The sequence below is a fragment of the Balearica regulorum genome, chromosome 19, assembly GCF_011004875.1.
Source record: "Balearica regulorum gibbericeps isolate bBalReg1 chromosome 19, bBalReg1.pri, whole genome shotgun sequence".
In the NCBI taxonomy this organism is placed as follows: domain Eukaryota; kingdom Metazoa; phylum Chordata; class Aves; order Gruiformes; family Gruidae; genus Balearica; species Balearica regulorum.
In genome coordinates, this window is record NC_046202.1 from 6,809,226 (window position 1) to 6,832,767 (window position 23,542).

At 49.0% G+C, this 23,542-nt stretch overlaps 2 protein-coding genes across 7 annotated transcripts in view; both read right to left on the reverse strand.

Moving 5' to 3' along the window:
* TPST1 (tyrosylprotein sulfotransferase 1) overlaps window positions 1–8,022 on the reverse strand; it is a 42,864-nt gene extending 34,842 nt beyond the window's left edge. Inside the window, exon 1 of one of the 2 annotated variants that reach the window (XM_075771780.1) lies at window positions 7,707–8,022. The gene's annotated coding sequence lies outside the window, so the exon portion shown is untranslated. The remainder of the gene's footprint in view (window positions 1–7,706) is intronic. The other variant, XM_075771777.1, reaches the window with a different exon arrangement.
* A 217-nt stretch (window positions 8,023–8,239) lies between these two features.
* CRCP (CGRP receptor component) overlaps window positions 8,240–23,542 on the reverse strand; it is a 43,693-nt gene continuing 28,390 nt past the window's right edge. For 2 of the 5 annotated variants that reach the window (XM_075771652.1, XM_075771655.1), the window contains one exon: window positions 17,721–19,825. In XM_075771652.1, coding sequence (XP_075627767.1) covers window positions 19,682–19,825 — 144 coding nt within the window. In that variant the 3' untranslated portion in view covers window positions 17,721–19,681. Of the gene's footprint in view, window positions 8,710–16,871; window positions 17,103–17,720; window positions 19,826–23,542 lie in introns of those variants that run through there. The other 3 variants (XM_075771650.1, XM_075771654.1, XM_075771651.1) reach the window with 3 other exon arrangements.

Genomic DNA, 23,542 nt, shown 5'->3' on the forward strand with positions numbered 1-23,542 from the left:
CTGCACAGCCTCAGGCACCGCGGACTGTCACAGACCCAGCAGCAGTGACGGATTGTGCTGCCTTACTCTGCACCAAGGCCTGCCGGTGAGCGACAGCTTTCCTACCACATCATACAAGTTGCTGGGCCAGCGCGTGAGCGAGCAAAGTCCCCAGCACGCTGCCCTGACCTCTGCTAGCTGGAGGTCTGGCACAGTCAGAGACAAAAATGGGTCTTTTTTTTGGTTGGGTTTTTTTTTTTTCCATCCCTGGACTTCCAATACAATGCTTTTCCTGACACTAACTCCACTCCAAAAGTAGTCCTGAATACAATTCAAGTGTGATGTTTAAAAGCAAGAGAAAACTTGCTAGTCCAGATATCCTGGCCCTCGTCCAGGAGTATTTTACCTTAATTCCACCTTCCCAATCCTAAGAATGTAAAGAATTTCCCTCTGACTCTGCCCAGCTCATTCCCCCGCGCAGAGCAAGGAGAGCTGCGCTTGCTGGCTTAGGCACGTTCTTACCAGAACTATTAAATATTATTCTTTTTTCCTCGAATGCCTCAGCCGTGATTGCTCAACCCGACTTTTTGCTGGCTGCCTCGCACGGGGAGGATCCCTCCTTCGCTGAGAGGCAGATGGAGGAAGGTCAGTGCTCGTGGCTTTCATCCCCACGCTCACTAAAGGCACTTTTTGAAAGCCAGGGGGGTGAGAGGTTCAGCTGTCGCTTCTGCCTCAAAAAATCTCCCTGTTACCTCCGTTATAGGTTATAGATAGATAGATCCGTTACAGAAGAACTGAGGGAACAGAGGAATTTGGTGGAGGGTACCGATATGATAAAGCACAAAGAAATTCAGCTGGATTTCAGCCTGTCCTGTGCATCTGGGAAATTCATTTGGCCTTTTGGTAGAAGGAATTCAGAAACCCCAAGTCCTGCGTGTGCCTGTGCTGTCTCGCAGCCCGGAGCACGGCTGGGCATCCTTCCCCCAGCAAGCAACCCCGCTTAAGTGCTCGGTTGGCTCGGTGTCAAAGCCGTGCTTAAGCCAATCCCGTTATCTCTGCCTTTATGAATACAAACTGCCCTCTGAGTAGGGGAAAAAGGATGGACTTACCTTACTGACGAAGTAAATTGCCGTCAGTTAAACCAGCACAGACTGCAAGCCCTCAGTGGGTGCCTCGGCCAGGGGAGGACCATGGGGCAGCATCCCTCTCCACATCCCCCGGCCTCTGAGATGCCCTAAATTTATCTTGGGCTGAGGGTTATTCCAGACCCCAGAAGCACGGGCAGGAGACGGGAACACCCGGCTCCCGGCTGCACATCACAGCAGGATGGGGAGCTGGTACCCAGCACCGCGGATGGATCCCAGCGGTGTCTGTAAGTGCAGACTGAGCCAAAAAAACCCAGCCTGGATGTTCAGGGAAGACTTATGATCCCCAGAGGAGGAGATCATCCAAGGACTGCGTTCATGAGCCTCTGAGTTTAGGGAAAACAGGCCCCACAAGACATTAAGTTGATGACATTCCTCTGCATCCCCTCACAGCAGGAGAATAAGATGTTTCTGCTGAATAGATGTTTCTGGATCCAGAATCACGCCTTGCACTTAACGCAGTCTGTCTTGCGAGCAGAGCAAACCTGTCAGCTGCGAACCCGGCGAGGACGCTGTTTAACTTGGAAGGATGCTAATGTCTCTCTCTGTGTTTCCCAGAGGCACGCTCATTTTTATTGCTTTTCTCTGCTACCAATATTATTTTCCTGGCCCGGCTGCCTCGCGTATCGATCATGTTAGCAGTGTAAAGTTTGCCCTCGGCGGTGCGAAGTTTGCCCCTGGGGATGCCGGAGCAGATGCGGTGCATGCACCAAGGGGCTGGGGCCCCGCTGGGCATTTCCAGCAGCCACACAATTTGTATTTCACAGCCAAAGCTAGCAACACCAAGCCCTGGCAATCACTGCGGGAGCTGAAAGTGCCACTTTTGGTGTTTGCCTACAAAAAGCCTCAGCTGCCAGCACAGGGATCCACCTAACCTGCACGCACAGCACCATCCTTGTGCATAACCCGAAAGCATCACTCCCGTGCCTCCGGCTCTGCCCTAGGCTCACAGCCAGCGATCCCGCCGGGTCTCGCAGCGCACGGGCTCACCCTGCTCTTCAAACCCGCTCTCGCCCATCCCACGTTGCGGCCGCACCTACCTGCCGGGAAAGATATTGGCCTGAAAATATAAAACCTCAGCCTGCTCCCCGCTGCCTGGCATCCCGCCGGAGGGCAAAGCACGACATATCGGATCTGGTTATGTTTCAAACACGCTTTGCACTGGCTCACACCGCTGCTGGAGGTCCGGGCCAGGGACCTGGGCACCGCTGCTGAGCCAGAGCCTCCTGGCTCACGCTACCCGGGTGATGCAGCCCCAAGAAACCCACCTCCCCGCCAGCTCCAGCCCCAACTTTGAGCCCTTTTATCCCTAAGCCCGGCAGGGCCACACTCCATCACCAAGCTGGGCTGGCTTTCCTGCTGCAAGCACCGTTTCAGGAGGATTTAAACTGAGATTATCGAAGTCAGGAGAACATGGACTTTTCTTTAAGTAGCTGCAACCTGGCCTTAACCCGCTTGCGGCTCAGAGAGGAACGAGGCGGTTTCTGCTCCGACCCCATAAAGCAGCTCTTTGTGATAAATAGCTCCATATTCCCCCGTCTCTGTCTGATCTGGTGTCTGCTGCTTTCTAAATGTGACAGCTGAGAATTGATCTTTCCACATGCCTGGAGAAATAATTACGGGGCTAGGAATATCTCCGTGCAGTCCTCATCCCTGTTCTCGCAGGCAAAGCGTTTTAGGCATCAGATGTATTTATTTCACGGGGAGATTTTTTCCCCAGCTGTAGGAACCTCTGGAGGTGTAGAGTCCTTGGGTTTTTCCAGCTGGTAGGCAGTCCTAGCCATCCAATAAATATAGAAGTAGCTGTTTTTCCAGTCAGAGGGAAGGAGTGAATACTCTCCTCTTTTACATTTATAGGCATCTTCCCGTGTTCTTGGCTTGCAGACAGCTGCCTATGTGGCACGACGGACGTGTGCAGGCAGAGCGCTCATCTCCGGCACGGGAACAACCGAGAACAAGCCATTGCCTAATTCCTTCCCCTCCTTTAGGTTCCCCTAAAAAAAAAAAAAAAAATTAAAAAAAAAAACCAAACCAAAACCCAATATTGCAGAGACTGGCTAAGCTGTAGCGCTTATAAAGTCTCATGTGACCGCTACCACGCTGCTGGAGGAGTTTGCTTCAGGTAACGTGCGATGCCCTCACCGCCAAAGGCTGCTTTTGCTGAGCTGCCCTGCATGGCTGGCCGGGGAGGGAAGCGCCAGGCTTTCACCCACCAGCGAGGATCGATGCTCCTCAGAGCCCCGTTGCACCCGCGCAGCCCATCCTCGGCACATTTATCCATCACGTGCACGGGCGTCTGCTGGGAAAGCACCGCCGGCAGCACGCCAGCCCTTAACAGAAGAGGGATAAGCTATTTCTTGCGGAACTTGTCCCGTGAAGTTTAAATGGCTGAAAATGCCCAGTGGTTTGCAGGATTAAGGCCTGAGTTTGTAAAGCAGTAGCACGTGTGTCAGCCAGTTAATGAGCTAAATATCCATTAACTTATTTGTAATGCCAGTGATACAAGAAATGATCTCATCTGTGTCTGGAAAACAGCGCAGGGAGGTGAAAGAGCAGCTCACAAACTCCAGCATCTAAAAAAAAGAAAACCAAAAAAAACCCCACTGCCAAAGACACGGAGCTTTGCTTGCATCGGATCAAAGGATTTCAAACCCTCTGGGTGCGATGGTGGCAGTGAGACATCAGTGAAATCGCCTCGGCCGCACACGCCGTGCCCGGGCAGTTGGCGACGGTCCATGCGATGAGTTACTCCGGCACAGGACGGACAGCGTGGCTGGTCTTGCAGGACTTGGCTCTTGCAACCGCGGCAGTTCTGAAAACAAAAATATCCCGTCGTCTAAAGATGTTGGCATCTCTACTGCGCACAAGGCGCGGGCGTTTTGAAAGCAGTGACTGTACGACGAGCGCGCAGCGGGTCCGTCACTCGTCCCTTCGTTAGCTGGCCAGCTTGCAAGGAGCTATAGAAGTGTAAATGATTTTAAAATTGCATAAAGGTCTGAAGGACCATGATTAACGCTGCTAATGAAATCATACGTGGTGCAGCCCTTTTCTTTGAGGTTCTTACGAGTGGTTTTAAAATTCACACTGTTAAAGATGAGACAAAGCAGCATTTAAATCCTGTCCCCACCATGGTTTCTTGTTCCCAGCTTGCAGTATTTTCATCATCCCCTGCCTCCTTTATGGTTGAGCTTGATTTTTGAGCTAAAGGAAACCGAACTGAATCCCAATTCTCCCTCCACGGGGGCTGTGTCCCTGCTGCTCTCAGGCTCATCACCGGGAAGCGTCGGTTCAGCAGTTGGAGTTTGGCACCTTTCCCGGGGCGAGATGAGGAGGGTAATGTGATGCCCCAAAAAAATAATAAATAAAATCCCCTTGGTTTGGAGGACAGGCTCATTTGCTGGATCCAGCACCCTGCCCTGGCAGTGGATTTCCCCCCGCTTTGCAGCGACTGAACAGCTCAGCCTGGGATGTTGCTTGAAAATCCTTGGTTTAGACCCAGTTTTTCTTCCCAATGTCATATCTTCAGGCCTTGAGTGAGGCACGTTGTGAAGTGGGTGAAGCCTGAGCCCCCGGGCCAAAGTCTGGCAGAACGGTAAATAGGGGAGGGAGAAGCGGAACCTTCTGCAGAGCTCCCTCTTCTTGTTTGGTTTCCATCAATCATTTATTTTTACAGTGGCTTTTTGAAATGGGAAGGTGGCGTTTAATGCTTTCTCTGAGCTCACCGCAACGCTGCTGGGCTCGCTATAGGGAGGGGAATAGCCCTAAAATAGAGGAGGCACCTTGAAGTGTTGGGAACGGTGAGACCCAATGAGAACTTGGGGGTGTGAAGATATCTGAAATCAGTACCCACCATAAAATGGCCTGTGTGAAACTATAAACTCATTGTAGACAAGCTACAAAATCCAGACCTCCTTTCTCCCCGTCTCCAGCTCTAACCACCATACCATATCCCCCTCAACTATAAAACAGACGTTAAATTAAAAAAGCAGCACAGAGAAGAATAAAATGCACCAAGGAAATCATCTACCGAACCTCTGTCCCTTTATGCAAAGAACCTGGGGCACAAAAAGAAACAATCTCTTCTTTTTTTCCTTAAGAAAACCAAAATTGCACCAACAGAGGCAAATAATGAACCCATCTTCCTGCAACAGTACTTTTAAATCAATAAAAGAGAGCAGCCATCAGTACGCCAATTTTCCAGACTGCAATGGAGACAGAGGGAACGGAAATGGCAAAATCAGGACTTGCTTGGCCCATCCTCGTCCAACACCCCCCGTGGATTCTCCGTTATTTCCAAATACACAGGCATAAATAGACCATTCACAGTTCGTGCTAAATGCCGTTGGACCTATTGCCATAGGAACCTGCTGAATTGTGTAGGTGTCTTCCTTAATATTCACTTCTGCATGTTCTCCTGCAGTCAATCCTATAGGAATATTCTATTTCTTGCTTTCCTAAGGAAAAACGGGACTTTCTCTGCCAGAAACGGAGCAGAAGGAGCAGAACTCCCCAGACAACATGCTTATAAAACGCAGTAAGAACCTTTCTTCACTCGTGTGGCCAGCAAGAAGCTTTTGCCCATAGATCAGGGCTTTCGATTCCAAATACTTTGGGTTCCTTTGGGCAGAAATCCCTGCCTTGCTCTGCAGCCAGCCTCTGGCTAACCCGGGGTGGATGGAAAGCAGTTGGGTTGGGTTGGGTTGGTTTGTTGGGGGTTTTTTTTGTGGACACATCCATAGGTCATTGCACAGACTTGCTGAGAGCCAGCAAGGATGGTAGCAAACCATCGGGCACCCAGATCTGCAACGTGTCCGGCAAAGCGCTGACGTGCAGCCACCGGCAGCAGCAGCAATACACGGTCCCATTTATCTGCACGGAGTCCCAATGGCACGTCCTGCGCAGGGATGTGAGAAACTCATCCTGCTTTGCCTAAAATGCATTTTTATATATATATAAAATGCATATACCTACACTGGAACAGGCTCCTCAAGGAAGTGGTCACGGCACCAAACCTGGCAGAGTTCAAGGAGCATCTGGACGATGCTGTTTGCCGTATGCTTTAGTTTTAGGTAGTCCTGTGAGGAGCAGGGAGTTGGACTCAATGATTCTTATGGATCCCTTCCAACTTGAGATATTCTACAATGCTATATACATATATATGAGAATTTCTGCTCCAGTCCATGTTTTTGGAGGGGTGGCGGTGGCTGGCTGCCAGGTGCCCACCCAGCCGCTCTCTTGCTCCCCTCAACAGGACAGTGGAGAAGATAAGATGAAAAATCCCAACACTCATGGGTTAAGATAAAGACAGGAGACACCCCACAGCCACCAAACCAATGCTCCGAGCTGGAGGACGCAGCCTCTCCACCACCCAAATTACCCCACAATTTGAATTTCCAAAATTATCCGACAAGTGCCTTTTACCAGCACAGGATCGATACAAACCAGCCGGGACACAAGCGAGGCAGCTCCACTATTTCTCCTCCAGTGACTAAGAAAATGTGACTATGTGATCAACCCTCATGAATGCATTTGGGGAAGCCTGCCAGTGCCTGCATTTGATTTCTTGCCTAAACTCCAGCCAGCTTAACGCAACATCAGTTTGGAAGCCATAAAACACGAGACAAACAATGTAAATCAATGCAACCAGCAAAATTTAACAGGAAACAGGCTGTGTGCGCTTTATTTTCTGGATCGAAGAGCAGCTGGCCGACGCAGCCACGATTACCTCCGAAAGTCCTTGCACCCATTTGCTTATTTGCAAGCAGGTAAAAGGGAGCTGAAAGCTGATTTGGTATAAATCAACTGTACATGACTTAAAATTGGATAAAAGACAGAAAAGTCACAAAAAGAGACGGATGAAATACTATTAAACTAAAAGACTGGAGAAACCGATGTCTGGAGATGTTGGGATTTACTGCTAAGGACTGGCAGCAAGGGCAGCGGCGTTCATTGCCGCACGAGTAAATGTCTGTGCCGTGGAGCTACAAATAACCGCACTTAACCCCTCTTTGGGGTATTTTAAGGCAGGCAGCAAGCTCGGTGTCACTTCTCCCCCCCAGCAGATATATTCCCACCCCAGGCACGGTCAGTGCTGTGCTGGGGGGTCTCAGCTGCTCACCAAGGGAGCCCGGCGCATTGGTCCCACGGGGCTGTGAACGGTAACAGGGATAAAGCTGAGCGGCGCCGGTGGGAAGGCTGGGACCAAGCGCCGGGCTCACAGGAGGAGAGGATTTGAGAGAGCCATCAGGGTCAGCTCACAAAGCGCCCAGCTGATATAATCCCTCTCACAGGCCGATCAAAGTCCACTAAAATCCATTTCCGTTTGTTTTTCCCCCTTCTATTCCCGTTATAGAGCTGCTGCAAAACCCCAGCAGCAGTGCCTGCTCGGCGCTGCGTGTCCCCGCAGGGTAACACCAGGATCACGCTGCTTTACACCGTCACATCTCCAAAACCGCAAGCCCAAATGGGGTTTCACCAAACCCAGCCACTTACCCTGGGTCCGACCCACCTTTTGGAAGAGCATCCCGCTCACCCCTGACCCGAGCAACGCAACCCCCAACTCACGGCACTGCTGAATTTCACCTTTTTAGACTTAAACAGGCGATTCTGGTTCCCATGGGCAGTGCCGAGTGACAGCGAGCGCCGGCTCCGGGCAGACAGACCCCCGTCCTTCCCACCGCAGCCACTGACCGCCAAAGGGATCACCGATATTTGGAGAAGGGCTCAGCCCGGAGCTGGAGCCTGATTTCAGGCAGGTTGGGAGGATCTCCGCACGTCGAGAGGCGGCTCAGGACACGCATCGGGTCTTTGGTGATCTCTTCCCACCAGCTGCTATTTCTTCCCCACCCGCTTTTATAGCAGCCCGATAGCTCCCATTGGCTCGAGGCACGCATTATAGTGACTACTATGACCCATTTAAATTGCGCTAAATAATTTCTCAGTTCATTGTCCTGCAGAGATTAGTTACATATAAGCATATTTTAATGATTAACTATCAGGCTCTGCTGAGGCCCCAGCAAAAAATGCAGAATCCGCAGCCTCCCTCCGTCTCTCCCTCCCCTCCTGCCAGCTCCCTGCTTCATCACCAGTCTCGCAATATTTATAGTTTTCCTCGGAGCCTCCGCTCCTGGCCTGATACAACCAGCTCAGCTGGCGCTGGAGGGAAGGCTCCAGCTCGCAGAGCTGCGGAAAGGCTGGGAAAAAGGCTGGGAAAAGCTCAAAACCCAGAGTCCAAAGAGGAAAAAGGAACATTTAGAGGTTAAATCGTGAAGAAGCAGCGTTTGTAGTCAATCACAGGTTTTGGAGCCAATCTCAGGCTTTCTCAGTGCGTTGGGCACTAGAGATGAGCCGGAGCCTGTGGTCGGACCTCACTGTCCATTGCCCTGATGGAACCCAGCGAGATGCCGCAGGCGGTGACGTTACCTGGGACGTGAGCCGGCGTCAGTGCAGAACCTGCCCCGCGCGTGGCTGACGCCAGCTGTGGTCCTTGCCCCGGGCATTTCTTCCCGCATACGGCTCTAAGGGACGGGGCTGCGGGAGCAGGACAATTTGGGGCTGGATTTGCCTTTTGAGCCACTCCCAGCATCTGTGCACAAGGAAAATAGGTCAGAAACAGCGATTGCTTGTCCTTACGTGCACAGCCCTTCACCCAAGCAACCCCTGCTGCTGCTCCGGTGGCTGCAGAGCAAAGCCTCGCCTGGGCAAAGCGCAACAAGACTGAACAGGATGAATCATGTTTCACCAGAAAAACATCGGCCACTCGTATGCTGCTCGTCCCACCTCGTCCCACCACACCTGGCAAGATGGGGCAGCAACAATCCTGCTGCGGGCACCCACCAAGGACGGGACAACCCCAGCACCGTGCGGGGATGGGTTACACGCCGATGCCCTCCACCAGCTTTTTGGAGCACGAGGAGAATTTTGGGGCTGTTTTCAGAGCGAGACCCGTGACGCTCAAGCCGCTTTCTCCGGTTACTTCAACCACTGTGGTCTCACCGGCGGCAGCGACACGCGGGCAGGGGGTCCCGTCCCACTCGACGCAGCCCCACAGGGCTGGGAAAGAGGCGACTTTCCGCTGAGCCCACACCTGGGGACAGGAGGTTGCACAGGAAAAAGGAAAATGTTTAAATTGGCCTGAAGCGGCCCATTTCCACCCCCGGCCTGCTCACGGACGCTGCAGCGTGGGCAGCTGGGAGCAGCAGCGTTTGGGGGGGTTTGATGGGTTTTGTTGGGCGACGAAGGAGCAAACTGCCGGGAGGAGGCGGTTGAATCCCGCAGGTTTTGAGCGGGTGTTTTCAGTGCTTCCTCTTCCCTCCCTCACAGCCACCTCCGGCTGCTGCATCCCGAGGAACCCTTTAGCCCTGCCTTGCCATGGCGTTTCCTAAGGAAATCAGTGAATAATGAAAAAGGGGGGGGGGGAATGCCCACCCTTTGTGGTTGAATTTGAAGAGTATTATAAAAAAAACCCAAACCACCCGTGTCTTGAAATGATATGCAGCAGCTTTAAATTTTTCACTGCAGCCGGAGAGGCTGGGAAGGGGCTGGTCCGGAGCTGACCTGAGATGGGGAACAGGGCTCAGCCAAGCGCCTGGGAAGACGAGCCCCATTGCAGCGGCACCAACCACTTTCCCCATGGGACAAGGGACACCAGGTGCCCAATGCATCGGGACGGGGACTGGGGTGCCACTTGCAGAGACATCAAGGTGCTTGTCCTGCAGGTTTCCCCCAAACCCCACCTGCTTTCTGTCCACCCACGACATTTCAGAGCTCACCGTGTATCGCAGTTCCGGAACAGTCAGGTAGCCGAACACATCTAATTAACACAAAATCAGCAATTTGAACCAGGTGATGAGCCCTTTCGGCCCAGTGCAAGACCAGATGCTTGAACTGCAGCCGCCGATAAAAGACCCCAAATTCATCCCGGCTGATGCCCTCCCTCCTTGACGGGCAGCGCAGGGAGCAGCAGACTTGAGGGTCCTTTTAGACTTTGCAAAAATATCTCTAGTCCAACATAGCGCTTTTTTTTTTTTTAAAGCCTTTAGCATGTCTCCAGGGGTTAACTTTTTTTTATATATATATATATGCATATATATATATATGTGGGAAGAGCTGGGAGAGCACCCCCACACATGCTCACCGCTGAGCTGGATAATTTCAGCAGTTCAGACTTTCTATTTTTAGATGCCTTTTCCCCCGACAGCGTCTGGTCTGTAACAAAAGGGATTTGCTCCCCTGAACTGACATCCCGTGACGGAGGAGCCCCAGGGACCGACGCGGGGCGAGACGCGAGGTTGGGGAGCCAGGCTGGCTCTGCCGTACCGGGACAGCCACCAGTTTTGGCACGGAGGAGCGAAGGGCAAACGTTTGGGGGTCGGGGGGGGTGTGTTTATCTGCAGCTGGGCAGAGCTCAGCTCACTGCTGGGACAGGGGGGTTAATCTCAGGCTTAACGTGCCCTTCTCTGTCCCCGATGTTCTGCAGACCACAGAGCCCATCCCCGGGGGAGCGGGTTGGGTTAATGGAGGTGTCGCCCACTCAGGGGATGGCTGACCCCATCCAGCACCCTGACCCCATCATGGAAACCTCTGGGATAGCAAATCTCTGGGTAAAGCCAACCTTAACCCTTAGTTTCACCTAAGCACTGCTGGGCTCAGTGACCGAGGCCGGGACAGAGCCCAGTGAGAAACCGCTCCTCCGCCGTGACAGCACAGCAGGGCAAATGCTCCAGAGGAGCCGCAGCAACACCCCAAGCTTCAGGCGCCGCAGCCGATGCCTGCTCCATTTCCATCGCTTTCAAGAGGAAAAAACCAACCAGTGTGCAAAGAGCAAACCCGGCAGGAGGCATTGCCCTGCTGCACAAACACAAACGTATCAGGTCCCCGCCGCGCTGCAGCAGCCCATCACCGGTGGAAGCGGCAGCGAAGATGCCCGGTTACATGTTTCCAGCTGGGATTGATGGTTTGAGCTCATCCCCGTCGTCCCCCCCCCCCGCTGGTATCTCAGGTGAAAGCCCCGCTCCGCGGCCCCGCTGCTGCCCCGGCTCACGTTAGGCGTCACCGTCCTGCGGTCGCCCCTGCCTGGGAAGCAATGGGGCATCCGTGACCACGCTATCCTCCTGTCCCCAGGGAGGCCAACGGCGGGAATGTTTTGGGGTGAGAGGTGGAGGAATTTGCAAAACTGCTGGGTTTGGTGGTTTGGTTTTTTTTCTCAAACAATGAAGTTTCTGCCCGGCCCCATAAAAGAGCCGTGTGCTTCCCACCAGCTTTTCTCCCACAGCTCGGCAGGGTACGGAGCGGGAGCCCAGCAGGGCCCAGCGCTAATTGCACACAGCGGGGCGGGCGGTGAAGTTGCCCGTTAGGAGGAGGATGAGGGGTGGGATGCACAACCGAGGGCTTTAAACCACATTGGCACAGCGAACCCTCGCCCTGAGCGCCGAAGCCGATCTGAAGGGACTGAAGACACTAGTGCCACCACCGCCCTCCTCACCAGCAGCCTCCAGCATCGTCTGGGAACAGCCCAGGCCCCGTTCAAGGGAACAAGAAAAGGCTAAAATAAACCAGAATATCCAACAGCTCTGTAAAACCTGCAGAGCTGGACTTCAGGCGAGGCGGAGCCGTGCTGCAGCCAGACCTGAGTGGCTGTATAAAAACGCACCATCAGCACCGGTTTGCAGGTGGCCACAAGGAAAAGCCCCTGCGGCAGGTTTGGCTGTGGGGAAAAGTGAATCTTGGATGGAGATCTCAGTGCCGGGCATCTCCGGTGCTCCCACGAAATGTGTCCCCCCCAGCTGCCTCCCCAGGCTGGATGTGGCAGAGATGCCGGGGAGAGCTGTTCAGAGGCTGCTCTTCGTGCCCCCGCGTACCGGCCAGCACAGCCGCAGCTCCCGCTGGGACCGTTTGCAGCATCCCTGAGCCCTCCCTGCAGCTCCCTTCCCAGCTCTCCTAGTTGCATTTTTTGGCTTTCCCATCTCTTTCAGATGTTCTCTCACCCCTTTTGGCTGGTTCTCAGGCCGGCCTTATTTTAATCATCTTTAAACTTTAACAGCATCACAGCTACATTTGATGGTTGTTTTTATAAACACTAAAGTTAATAAAATAAAGAACCTTAATGCAGAAGGAAATTAATTTAAGCAACATATGCAGGGAGACTTGCTCGTGGCGAGCAAAGGTTCTTGGGGCTTAACAAACGTTTCCTAAGTGCTCGCTGCATTTTAGTTGTGCTTTAGCCAAAGCTCTGATTTTTTTCAGAACAAGCATTTCTTTTTGCTCAATAAAAACTTTGCAGCAGGATTTCTTTCTGTGGGAACAGAAAATATTTTCTCTGTCAATGTCTTCGGCAGCTCCAACCTAAACAAGGCTGCCCTCGACTCCCTCCGGGCCGCTGGCCGGATCCCAAACTGCACCTCCACAGCAGCCCTGTGGAAAGGAGCTGACATGACTTTCCTCTCTCCGGGAAGGCTACAAACATCATTTGTGGTTTTCAAGGGTGCTTTGGGCTTCTTTAGAGAGTTCCCAGGGCTTGTCTAGGGGGGCGTGGGGGTGTGTGGTGGGTTTGGATACACCCAAGCTGCTGTTGAAATATTTCAAAGAGCTTTAACATCCCAAGGACAACGAGTTCCCTGCCTGCCCTGACCCAAGCCCCTTCCCCTTTTACAGGATCCCACCCCGGAACAGGGCCCCCAATCCCCGATCTCACAGCGCAGCATCGGAAGCGTTGGCTTACCAAGCTGGTGGTGAGGAACATGCGTCCTCAGGGCAGGACCTGGCCGCCCCGACGAAGGCATCGCTCTCGCAGGTGAGGAAGAGGCATGATGCTCATTGTGCTACTCGCCGCTCATTCATCTCGCAGTGGTTTTCCAGCCACCCCCCACGCTGCCCGCTCCCTGCCCCGCTCTTCCTATGTCCCCACCCATGTCCCCAACATCAGCTCTACCGCGGCATTCACTTCAGGACACAAATTGGATCTTCCCTACCAACACATCGCTGATACAGAAAGGCCGGTTTTGGTGTCCCCGAGTTACCCTTTGCAAACTGTCTTGCTGGGATGATGCCAACGCCGCCCTCATCATGTTTTCTGTGATTCAGAGGATGCTCCTGCACACGTTGCTGTTGTGCCACCGAGGTCGGAGAGCAACGTCCGTGTACGCAGCTCAGGACCTGCTCCCACAATTACATTTTAAACACAAGAGGAACCTGTGTAATTTAGGTTTCCTGCATAAACATGACCCTCTGATTGCCATGAAATAAATTAAATTAACTGCTTCTCAGGAAAGCGCAACTTTCCCCTGCCGAAGGGGACACGGCCACCGGCCCCACGGCGCTCAGCAGCCCACCCACGAGGGAACGCTTTCCTTTGCCTTCATGGCTCAGCCCCATCCTCGGACTTGATCTTGTGCCCAAATCAAGAGCACAGATGTTTTCATTAGAAAGTCATTTCATCACACAGTTCAGCTCCCCGTTCTCTCTGCTACAGGCGACGTGAAAGATGTGCGACAAATGCAGGACATGCCTTCGCGGTGAGGTAATTCCCAGGGGTGCAAGACTGTGAAGCCTGGCACTCCCTGTCCTATGGAATTCCTAACTCAACTCCCTGGAACAAACAGCCTCCAAGGGTTCACCGCAGGTATGCAAGTGCACGGTCACGTCGGGACTGCCGCTGGAAGGGGACAGCCCCAGCAGAGCTGGGATTGCGGTCACAGCAATGCTGCTGCGGGTGCAGCCGCCCCGACAGCGTGTCCTGGACACCCACACGCTGGTCTCAAAGCGTGGGGAAAGCCGAGGGCTGCAGCCCCCTCGTCAGCCCCACAGGTGTGAGTACAAAAGGCTCCCCTGGCCATCGGGATGTGCAGAAATCTCAGACAGGCCCTCGGGCAGCGCTCCTGCTGCCGGCCCCACTGCGAGCCCCGAGCGACAGCCCTGCCTGTGCCCCCGCGATGGCTCACCTCGGGGTGCTGAGGGCTTCGGGAAAAAATAATGGCCTTTGGCCAAAGAAGAAATCACGGCAAAGAGAAGCAAAGTGACTTACTCGAGGCCACAGGCCGGTGGCAGAGCTGGCGTTTGCTGACCGAGCCTGGTTCCAAAGTCACTGTCTAACTCTGCTCTCCTTTCGCTGGTCGGGTGGGGTTGGTGACCCAACGGAAAGCTCTCGGGGTGGCAGACACCGACCCTGCAATGGGGTCCCCTTTCCACCTGCACCTCGCTACCCAGCGCTGCTCGACGTACCCGTCCCACAGGCATCTCCTGTTGCTGGCACAGACATCACCCGTCCTGCCATGCCGGCTCCGCACCTTCCACCCCAGCGCTTCTCAGCTGCAGGAAGGGAAATAAATCTCCAAGGACAAAGAACTCACCTCCTGGAACAGCAGGAGCTTTCAGTGCCTACCTGGTCACCTAAAAGGACGATACTTGTTGCTGAGATTTAAATGTGAGGCTTTATTTTTGTGGGTCAGAGCATGAAAAGGCAGCTGCTGCTGCCTGCCGGGTGGTTAACTCGTGAGCGTCACCTGCCTGCACTGGAGAGGAGTCAACTGAGATACTGCCATGAATCTTTCTCAATTACCAGGAACATTTTGAACCCACAGTGGCAAAGCTCACGGGGCGAGATCCTACCTCTTATTTAGACCAACTGGTACAACTGCAAAAAACAGACAAATTTTCAGGCATGAAAAATCATCTTCATGCTCCTTCTGCAGTATGTCTTTCGAAACAGCCTGGCACCCCCTTCGCTTGGGGACCTGGTATCAGGAACAGGCTGGAAAAGGCTGGTTATGGGTAGCGGATGGAAAATGAAGAAAGAAAAGTGGGAAAAGCCCCATCTGGTCCAAGCCGAGCTGCACACAGGTTCCACCAACCCCCCTTCCCCCTGCCAAAGCCCAACGCGTTTCAGAAGTCACTGAACAACCGAAGCTCCCAGCTGAGACCAACGCTTCCCAAGCCCGTGTCCAAACACAGAGATGTGGATTTCATGCCTAGGAAGTGAGGCACTTTCTGGGACACAGAACATGCTGTTCGCACGTTGCCGTGGCAAAGAGCTGCCACCCAGGGAGGCAGAGGCAATAAAAAGTTTAGTCATAGAAAATGCAATACAGAAAAAAATTGTATGTTTCAAACCCAGAATAATCCCAATTTGGGTCGGGTTAATTCACCCGTGGCTTGACTCAGAGCGGCCGCGCGCAGCCGCTGTGAATGAGGGAACGGTTCTGTATTTCGGGCCAAACTTAAGGCAGTGGAGAGGCACCACGGATTAATTTGGCCCGTTGAGTAACGTTAAGCAAAACTCAGGAGCAAAGCGTAATTAAGATCACACTGAAGCACCATCTCATCCCAGCAGCATCCTGGGACGCATCCTTCACACCAGAGAAGCCTCTTTTGGAACAGACTCAACTCACCGTCGTAGAAGGACACACTGTCAATGCAGAGCAACTCCGATTTCAGGCTCAAGGCAACTCATGGAACCACAGGCACGACACAAAATCCTGCTGCAACCCTTGCAAGACTGTCCCCCTCTCTCTTCCTCAATATCCCAGAAATAAAGTATTCGCACTGTGCCAGGGCCCCAAGCACCACGGGCAAAGGGGCCATGGTGCACCAGGCATGGACGGAAAGGGGGACGAGGGAGGAAGCCCCATCTGCTGCGTCTCAGCTCTTACCAAGAGCAGCCTTTGACTCTGTGCTGAGCGAGCAAAGGAAAACATCCTGAGTCCATAGCGGGAGGAAGGGAAAGCAACCTGACAGAAACACCAAGGCTGGACAGGAGCCATGCAGATCACTTAGTCCAACTCCCCCGCTCAAGCGGGGTCAACCAGGTCTTCCAACTGCCAGTTGGGAGAAACACGTATTTCAATGGGATGAAGAGCAAAGTACAACCTAGGCAGCCTGTGGCTCCCCCCGCTCCCTCTGAGCAGCCTCGAAGACAGGTCTGGGACCAGCAGGAATTTGCTCCAGGGCACACGCTGACTTCAGTCTGCAACAACTCAGCTGCGTTCTAGTTACATTTCTCAACTTTTTTCTTCTAAGGTATGACAGTTTCAAAAATATGTCCGGTTTGATTATTCTTCATGTGTCAGGGGTCTGCTAGGATTACAGCAGCTGCAGACATCCAGCCCGGATGCCGTATCCTGATGTGACTGGTTAATTACTTTAGGGCATGATTCTCAACCGGTGTAAATCAGCCAGGTTTGGTTGGCTTCAAAAGCAATAGCTTGTCCATGACCAGTAGAGATTTTAGTAAGTAAAACATTATGGACAGTACTGTTCATGACAGAGCCTTTTTTAAAACATTAGTATAAACACTTTGAACTTCAAGACACTCTGTGGGTGTTATTTAACCCTCCCAGCACACCAACACGTTAGGCTTGAATGCCATTTCAGTGTACTACTACAATGTTGTTCAGAGACATGCTTCAGAAGAAAACCTGCTTTAGAAGAAAACCACAACTCCAAACTTTTGGAGGTTTTGGGTTGCTTTTTGTAATTAAGACTACACACCTTTATCACAAATATAGACAAAACGCATTTTGCTACCTGCAAGAAAAAGGCAGTTTGTCAAATTCTGCATTTCAGTGGTGGGCAACAGCCTTACACACAGCCCTGCCACCGCTTCACGGCACGACCACCAAAGCTGCTCAGCTCATCAGCAGGAATTTCCTGTATCTTCCACAAAATTCCCTGCGCACATCTGTTTCCAACATACCTACTTCCCTTTCCCAGCACCAGAGCACAGCGAGGTAGGGGCAGCAGCTCCTTCTCCTCCCATAAAACAAAGCTTCTTGCTAATAAAACTTCTCCAGCAAGGACTGCCAAACAATCCTGAAGAAAGCTGGCCTTCCTGGGCTTGAATTCATGAGAAGTCATGACACCTCGAGTATTTTAAAGTAACAAAACAGCAGAGGAATTCGGGCAGCTCGTTCCTCCTTTCTCCCAGAGCAGTGCCGAGAGTGCAAGAGCTGCCGCAACCAGAGGGGTTGGTCAATCTGCCAAGACCTAAACACGCAATACAGAATAAAAGCGAGGGACACATAAGAAATGAGAAAGCTAAAAATAACAGATGCTTCTTAAATATTCAGAAAGTGCTGAGCGCTCTGCCCTTTTCTTCTCAAAACTAGGGACCGAGCTTTTAAGAGCCCAATACACATGTATGTTTTCTTGTACACAACGCATCAGAGTGCCGCTCCCTTGCTGCCGGCTGCTCTCCTTCAGAAGAGCTAGCAGAGTACATTCACTGTGTTAGGTAACCGATTAGTTAAGAAAAGCAAAAGCAGCCTTGGGAGACAGGCAGATCTTTTCAGTGCTGTACCGGACACCAGAAAAATGGATTCACATAAGCAAGATGCCATTTGCTTTCCATAAACCACCTCTGAGTCTTGGGTTTCCAAAGAACACACCTGAGAGTGAACACCACAACGTGAAACCTGCTCTCGGAGCCACAGTAACTCCTCACCTGCACTTACACGGTCGGAGACCACAGACTGTAGATTTAAAAAAGATTTCTTGATGTAATGCAGATGTCGAATTCCCAGATCCCTTCAAATGTTAGTTAGTATTGCATTTTTAGGGAAATTCTCGTTTCCATATCTTAATTGAGACTGAACAAGCTATCCATGCATTTGCACAAGTGTAATATACATATCCACCTGGAATTGATTTTGATAAAGAGGTTAAACACAACAGCAAGTGAATGGGTTCTCGTATCTTGTAGCATACACGTACAACAGAAGACAACATCGATGCTGGTAAAAATCCATTTTGATAACAAATCAGCAATTCCCAAGATGAAACATCCAACTTCAGAGATCAGTTAAAATATTCTTCCTGGCTAAAGACACTTGTGATCTGGTTCCATCTGCTCTTCATAAGTTTAGAACATGCATCAGTAACTTAATTTTAGAAAAAGACAGATAAAAATGTAAACATCTGCAGCCCAAGGCCACAGCATGTCAAAGAACATCAATGACTGCTAAGAGTAAAAATGCTAATTTAAAAATTAATTTCAGGTAATTCCGCGATATGATCTACTTATCTCTCATTTTGTTGCACATTTAGATAGACAAATATATATTGATGTATCATAAAAACCACCAAGGACTTTTCCCCTCTACTACTACACTTACCCAGTCAAAACATACCTTTAGCCTCCAGCCTTGGAATGCATTTAATACAAGATAAATTATCTTTAAGAGGTAACAAATACATTTTCCAATAATTTCCTTTCCTCTCCAAACATCAAAGAAGCTTAAAATACCATGGAAATGCATATCATAATCCCCCAGACACTGGAAGTTATCACTCCCTTTCATATACGGCACAGCTAAAGCTCAGAAAGGGTAAATTCTTTGAAGAACACAAAATAAAACCGTGACAGAAGGGAGGGGGAGTGTGTGTCAGATATTCTGATTCAAGGTCTTGTACCTTTTCTATAAGCCACAAGATTCCCAAGATGTACTTAAAACTTTATTTCTATTTCCAGTATATTATAATAATTATAAAAGAATGATCTGCAGTCATAGTATAAAACCAGTGTCACACACAACTCATGACTTTATGTATGTGTGTATATATATATGCACACAAAAGATTTATTATAATCATCAATGCTTTCAACATTAAATACTTGATCCTGAAATGTCGAATCAGACAAAAGCTCAGTACACAGAAAACTGCTTCAACCAGGACCGATTCTCATTCTTCTAAACCAGCCTGGGACTTCACTTCAGTGTTGACTCATTCATTTATTCCACAGTCGTCAGCATGTTCACAAGACTGTGACTTGTCTATATATAAATATTGGAACAAATGTTCAGAGAAAATACTACACCTCATGCTTAAAATGTTCTTCTGTTTGTATTATTAAGAGCCTTAACATCTGAATCCAGAGCCTTAACTGCTGTAACCCTGTCCAACTCAGCTGATTTCAGTGGCAACGTGTTGATTCAGCTGATGATCTGGATCTCTCTTATCGCGTACAGACCATCGGACATCCCTGAGAACAGTTACTCTACCAACAGAACCTCTCACTTCCATGATGCCAACAGCCTACATGGAATTGTCTGGCCAGATACCAAGTAGTTCTTGTACGTTACTCTGTGTTCTGATCCCTGAAAACAGCCCTTTTCACAAACAGCTCCAAAAGTTGGCTTTATACTGTAGATCATATTCTGAAAACCAGTCGGGCAATTCAAAAGCATATGAAAGCAATCATAATGTACTGCTGTGATAATTAAAACATTGCCAGCTGTATGTAAGCCTATTCAAATGTACAGCTGTTACACGGGTAATGGAAAAAATACAAAAGCTTCAGATTCCGTGACCCATAATTTCTCAGACTGCTACATTACAAACTCAGTTACTACCATCCCCATTTATGAAAAGATCCCAAAACAATAGTGTCCTTTCCCATGCTTTCTTGTAAACAATTGGTTCCCTCATCACCTCCGAGTAATAAAAACTGTAACATTTTACAATGATGTCCAATACAACATTAAACTGATATCAAGTAAAAAGAACAAAAATATCAGCTGATTCTCCTCTGCTGAAATTGTTGCCAGTTTTGGTCTAGATGTCTCCTATGCTTGGTCACCTTTGTCGTCGGTTGCCATTGCCAAGTCTCTCTGCTGTTCTTCTGGATCCCCTGGAAGAATACTGGTGACTGTCTGCAGAAGTGACTCAATCTGCTCTTCTGTTAGCCTTTCCTCACTTTCTTCTACCATCTGCAGGTCAAAAAAACAATCTATTGTTATCATTCAATCCATACTTCCTTCCTCAGCTCCAAACAGAAAGACTCAACTGATTGGGAAAACTATTTTCAGTGGATGGAAGACATAGTCTGAGCTCATTACAAAAGCATTTTACAAAGTAGAACTCCTACAATATTAAAAAAAAAAAAAAAGCAAAGCTCCATTGTTAACCACGACAAATGGCATGCCATAATGAGACCCTGCTTTTGTTGCAAGGAAAACAACACGCTCAGAACAGGCTTTCTTCCCTGGTTTCTCCTAAAGCCTCTCAATCTACGCATCAGTATCTTGGGCCAGGCTTTTCATTTAGCTCATTCCAGACCTATTTTTCTAAGTTCCTGTGCTTTCACGTGAGAACTGAAATGACATAACCTGATAGTGGTTACCTAAACCTTGGCATCTTATCCAGCACGTAGGCTACAAGTAATTAGGCCATAAAATAAGCCATCTAATCCCACAGCAGCTATACTTTATTGGAATTTACTTAGATTGTGAAATTCCTGAATATAAGAGCATATAAAAGCTCTGAGCAACACAAAACATGTTGTCACGAATCAACAATAATTCCATAAGATTAATTAGGGACCTACTCTCACTGCGGAGCTGCGGGAATTCTTGTATCACTGCTACCAGTAAAACAACTGCCCTAATTTATAGGCAGCTGTTAAAAGGAAAAGCTTGTCAGAGGACTGGAAAAGCAAGCCAAATGAACTCTTCAAACGCAAATGAAACCAATTAGGATTGCGGGGTTTGAGATTTTCTTTTTTATACAAAGTCCTTTAAAATGTCCTTTGAAGAGCAGTGATTTATATTAATTATGGTTCCAAGTCAATGCAGTCAATCAGTTCTAGCTATCAATTGTCAGCTATTCAGATGCATCTTGCCTTCTAAAAAGCAGAGTGGTGTATTTAATTAACTTTTTTTTCCCCCCTTCAATGTCCTACGAGCCCTCTTTGCACAATCTGATCATCTTTCATCAGCCATTATCCACAGATCCCTGACGAGAGCAAAGGGAGCCCGCTAGAATCCACTCATGTAGCAAAAGGTAGACAGTGAATATCCATTTGCAAATGACTGTTTCTGGGGACCATCCTGACCAAAGAATGAAATTCTCTGCGGAGTGGCTTTCCAACTACGGTTAGCTCAAGAATTACTGTAGGACCCTGGCTTGAAAACCAGCCCTGGCTCTCATTACTGCCAGCTGCTATACTATACACTAGGAGTTAAAATGTACTAAAAATCCTCCTAACATTACCCTTCTGTGTAAGCAACTGCTGCAGCTACTGAAGTGGTATCGGAGGTGATCTCAGCAGCCCGACTAGCATACCTTGGAGCACCAACGATATACAATGAAGTATGTTACAGCGCGTAAACACGCCCTGTGCTGCCAATGCCGCCGACAAAGCCATTACTCTACAGATGACCTATGGTATTAAGTTTTGTAGAAGATTATCAGCCTGGGTTTTTGGACTGGATTGTAGTGTTATTAATTACTGTTACACTGAACTTTAAAGGTGACAGCCCCATAGCAGCAGGAACCGTACAAAGAAACAGTCACATCCTTTGGACAGGCAGCGTCACTTAAGGCAGAATGATTCATCTCTTAGTGGCCAATGTCTCCTGCATTCGTTACCACCCCACTGCTTTCCGATCTTCAGAAAAACGGCACCTTACCTTCCCCATTTAAATTTTATCCCTCCCTATACATCTCCTTTCCCTTTCTTCTCCAAACACTTTCTCCTTTAGTGCTTGCTTCAGGTAGCCAGAGCTAAACACAAGGATTTGATCAGAACTTAAACAGATAATAAGAGAGCGATTTCTAGATCAGCATCAACTCAACTTCTGCATTTAAGGCAGAATATACTTATGTGTCTAATCACTGCTTCTTAGGTGCTCCTGAGTGCCAAATGAGTAACGCCCCAACTCCCAGTATGAACAGTCACATCGACGTCATTTGTACTGGCTGAACACGGAAGCCTGCGGGACTGACAAACAGGACACTGACAGATGAGCTCCGGTGATTGCTCTGGCAGTTTAAGAAATCACACTTTACCAGAAAGTTGATGAAAGAAAACAGTCTCTCATGTTTCAGATGCTTTGGTGCTCTAAGTTATGTCTCATTAAACTATTGAGAAAAGCACCTTTAAAGAAAGATGCTGGATACTGTGCTGAGGAGCGGGTAAAGTAGCTCCAAATTCCCTTCTGTTGACAGATCTGTAGTCTCTGCCAGAGTGAAGTGGTAATTCCTTAAACTGTGTAGCAAATTCATCCACGACTCACCTCTCAGTGCCTCTGAGCCGTGCATCCTCACTGCCAGCTCTCACACCAGCAATTACCGACAGACAAAAATCTACATTTGGCAGGATGGATGCCTTGTTATTCAAGTTGATGCTTCAGTGCTATTTTGCTGTGATACTATTCAAGAGTTCAAAGGATCAAAAACATAAGCTATAAAAATCAATTTTTTTCACTTTTCAGGGAAACAGCCTGAGCAGTGACTTAGGAAAACATAAACAATTAGGAAGCAGCAAAGCAGCACACCAGAAGGAAAAATTCAAAAAATAAGCACAGAGAGCAGGTAGATAGAGACAAATGAAACTGTTCAAAAGGAAACCAGGTATCAAGGGAAACAGGAGGTCACTCAGAGCCTTATTCTAGATTCAACAGATGTTCGCAGTGTTCTGATTTACAACTATAAGACAAAATACCTTTGCTACTGATGGTACTAGGAAATAATGTTATGATATGCAGAAGAGAAATTATGTGTAAGAAAAAGCCTAAGATGCAAAGAGAAACAACTGTATTCAAGTACCTACTTTACCAGCAAGAATTTTACCAATATATGAAAAAAAGTCTACTAAAAAGCCTTGCTAACCCTTAACTTGCAATTGGCTGAAACTGCTCAAGTAACAGATTCAAACCATAAGCAGCCAGGAATGCAAAGTGTATACCAAGGAAAACAAAAATGCAAATGTTTTTAATAAGCGTATGACCTAAGATGTTTATGTTGGCAGTGCCACGCACACCAAATGGAAATAGATTATCCTCACAGACGATGCCATGTGCAAAGTGCAGGGTATCATCAACCAAAGCTCCGCTGAACTGTGTATTTTCAATATTTGGGGGGTTGCGTAAGTAACAGAATTAGACAACGTTACAGTAACACAATTGATTGATAAAAAGCACCCTGATGTGCAGCAAGCCAAGCATGTCGTCTTCTCAGCGCTGAGACCAAGGATTTTTGTGAACACAACAGAAAGGCAGTAAGCCATGTCAGCTATGCAGCTTCTTGTAGTAAATAATTCCTAAGTCATTACTGTTTTTCAAGTCTATACTATACACTAAAACAACTACAGTGTTTTGGTAGCAAATGTTATAGCCTATTAATGTCATTTATGCATATACACAGTATGTATTTTCTATAAAATGCAACTATATGGTCAAGATTGATTCAGTCAAGTCAGGCCTCAATAATAAATTTGATTTCACTCAAATCAGTAACAGTTTTTAAACACTCACTGCAATATATGCATACAGTAAGCAATGTTCACATTCCAGTTGCCCCCCAGCTAATGCTCTAAACAATATAAAGATGACCAAAGAAGGAAAACTTTACTTGGTAACGTAGTTGGTATAAAATTCTTACAGCTAAAAAACCCGAGGCACATTCCCCCTGCAGCTAGTATATAC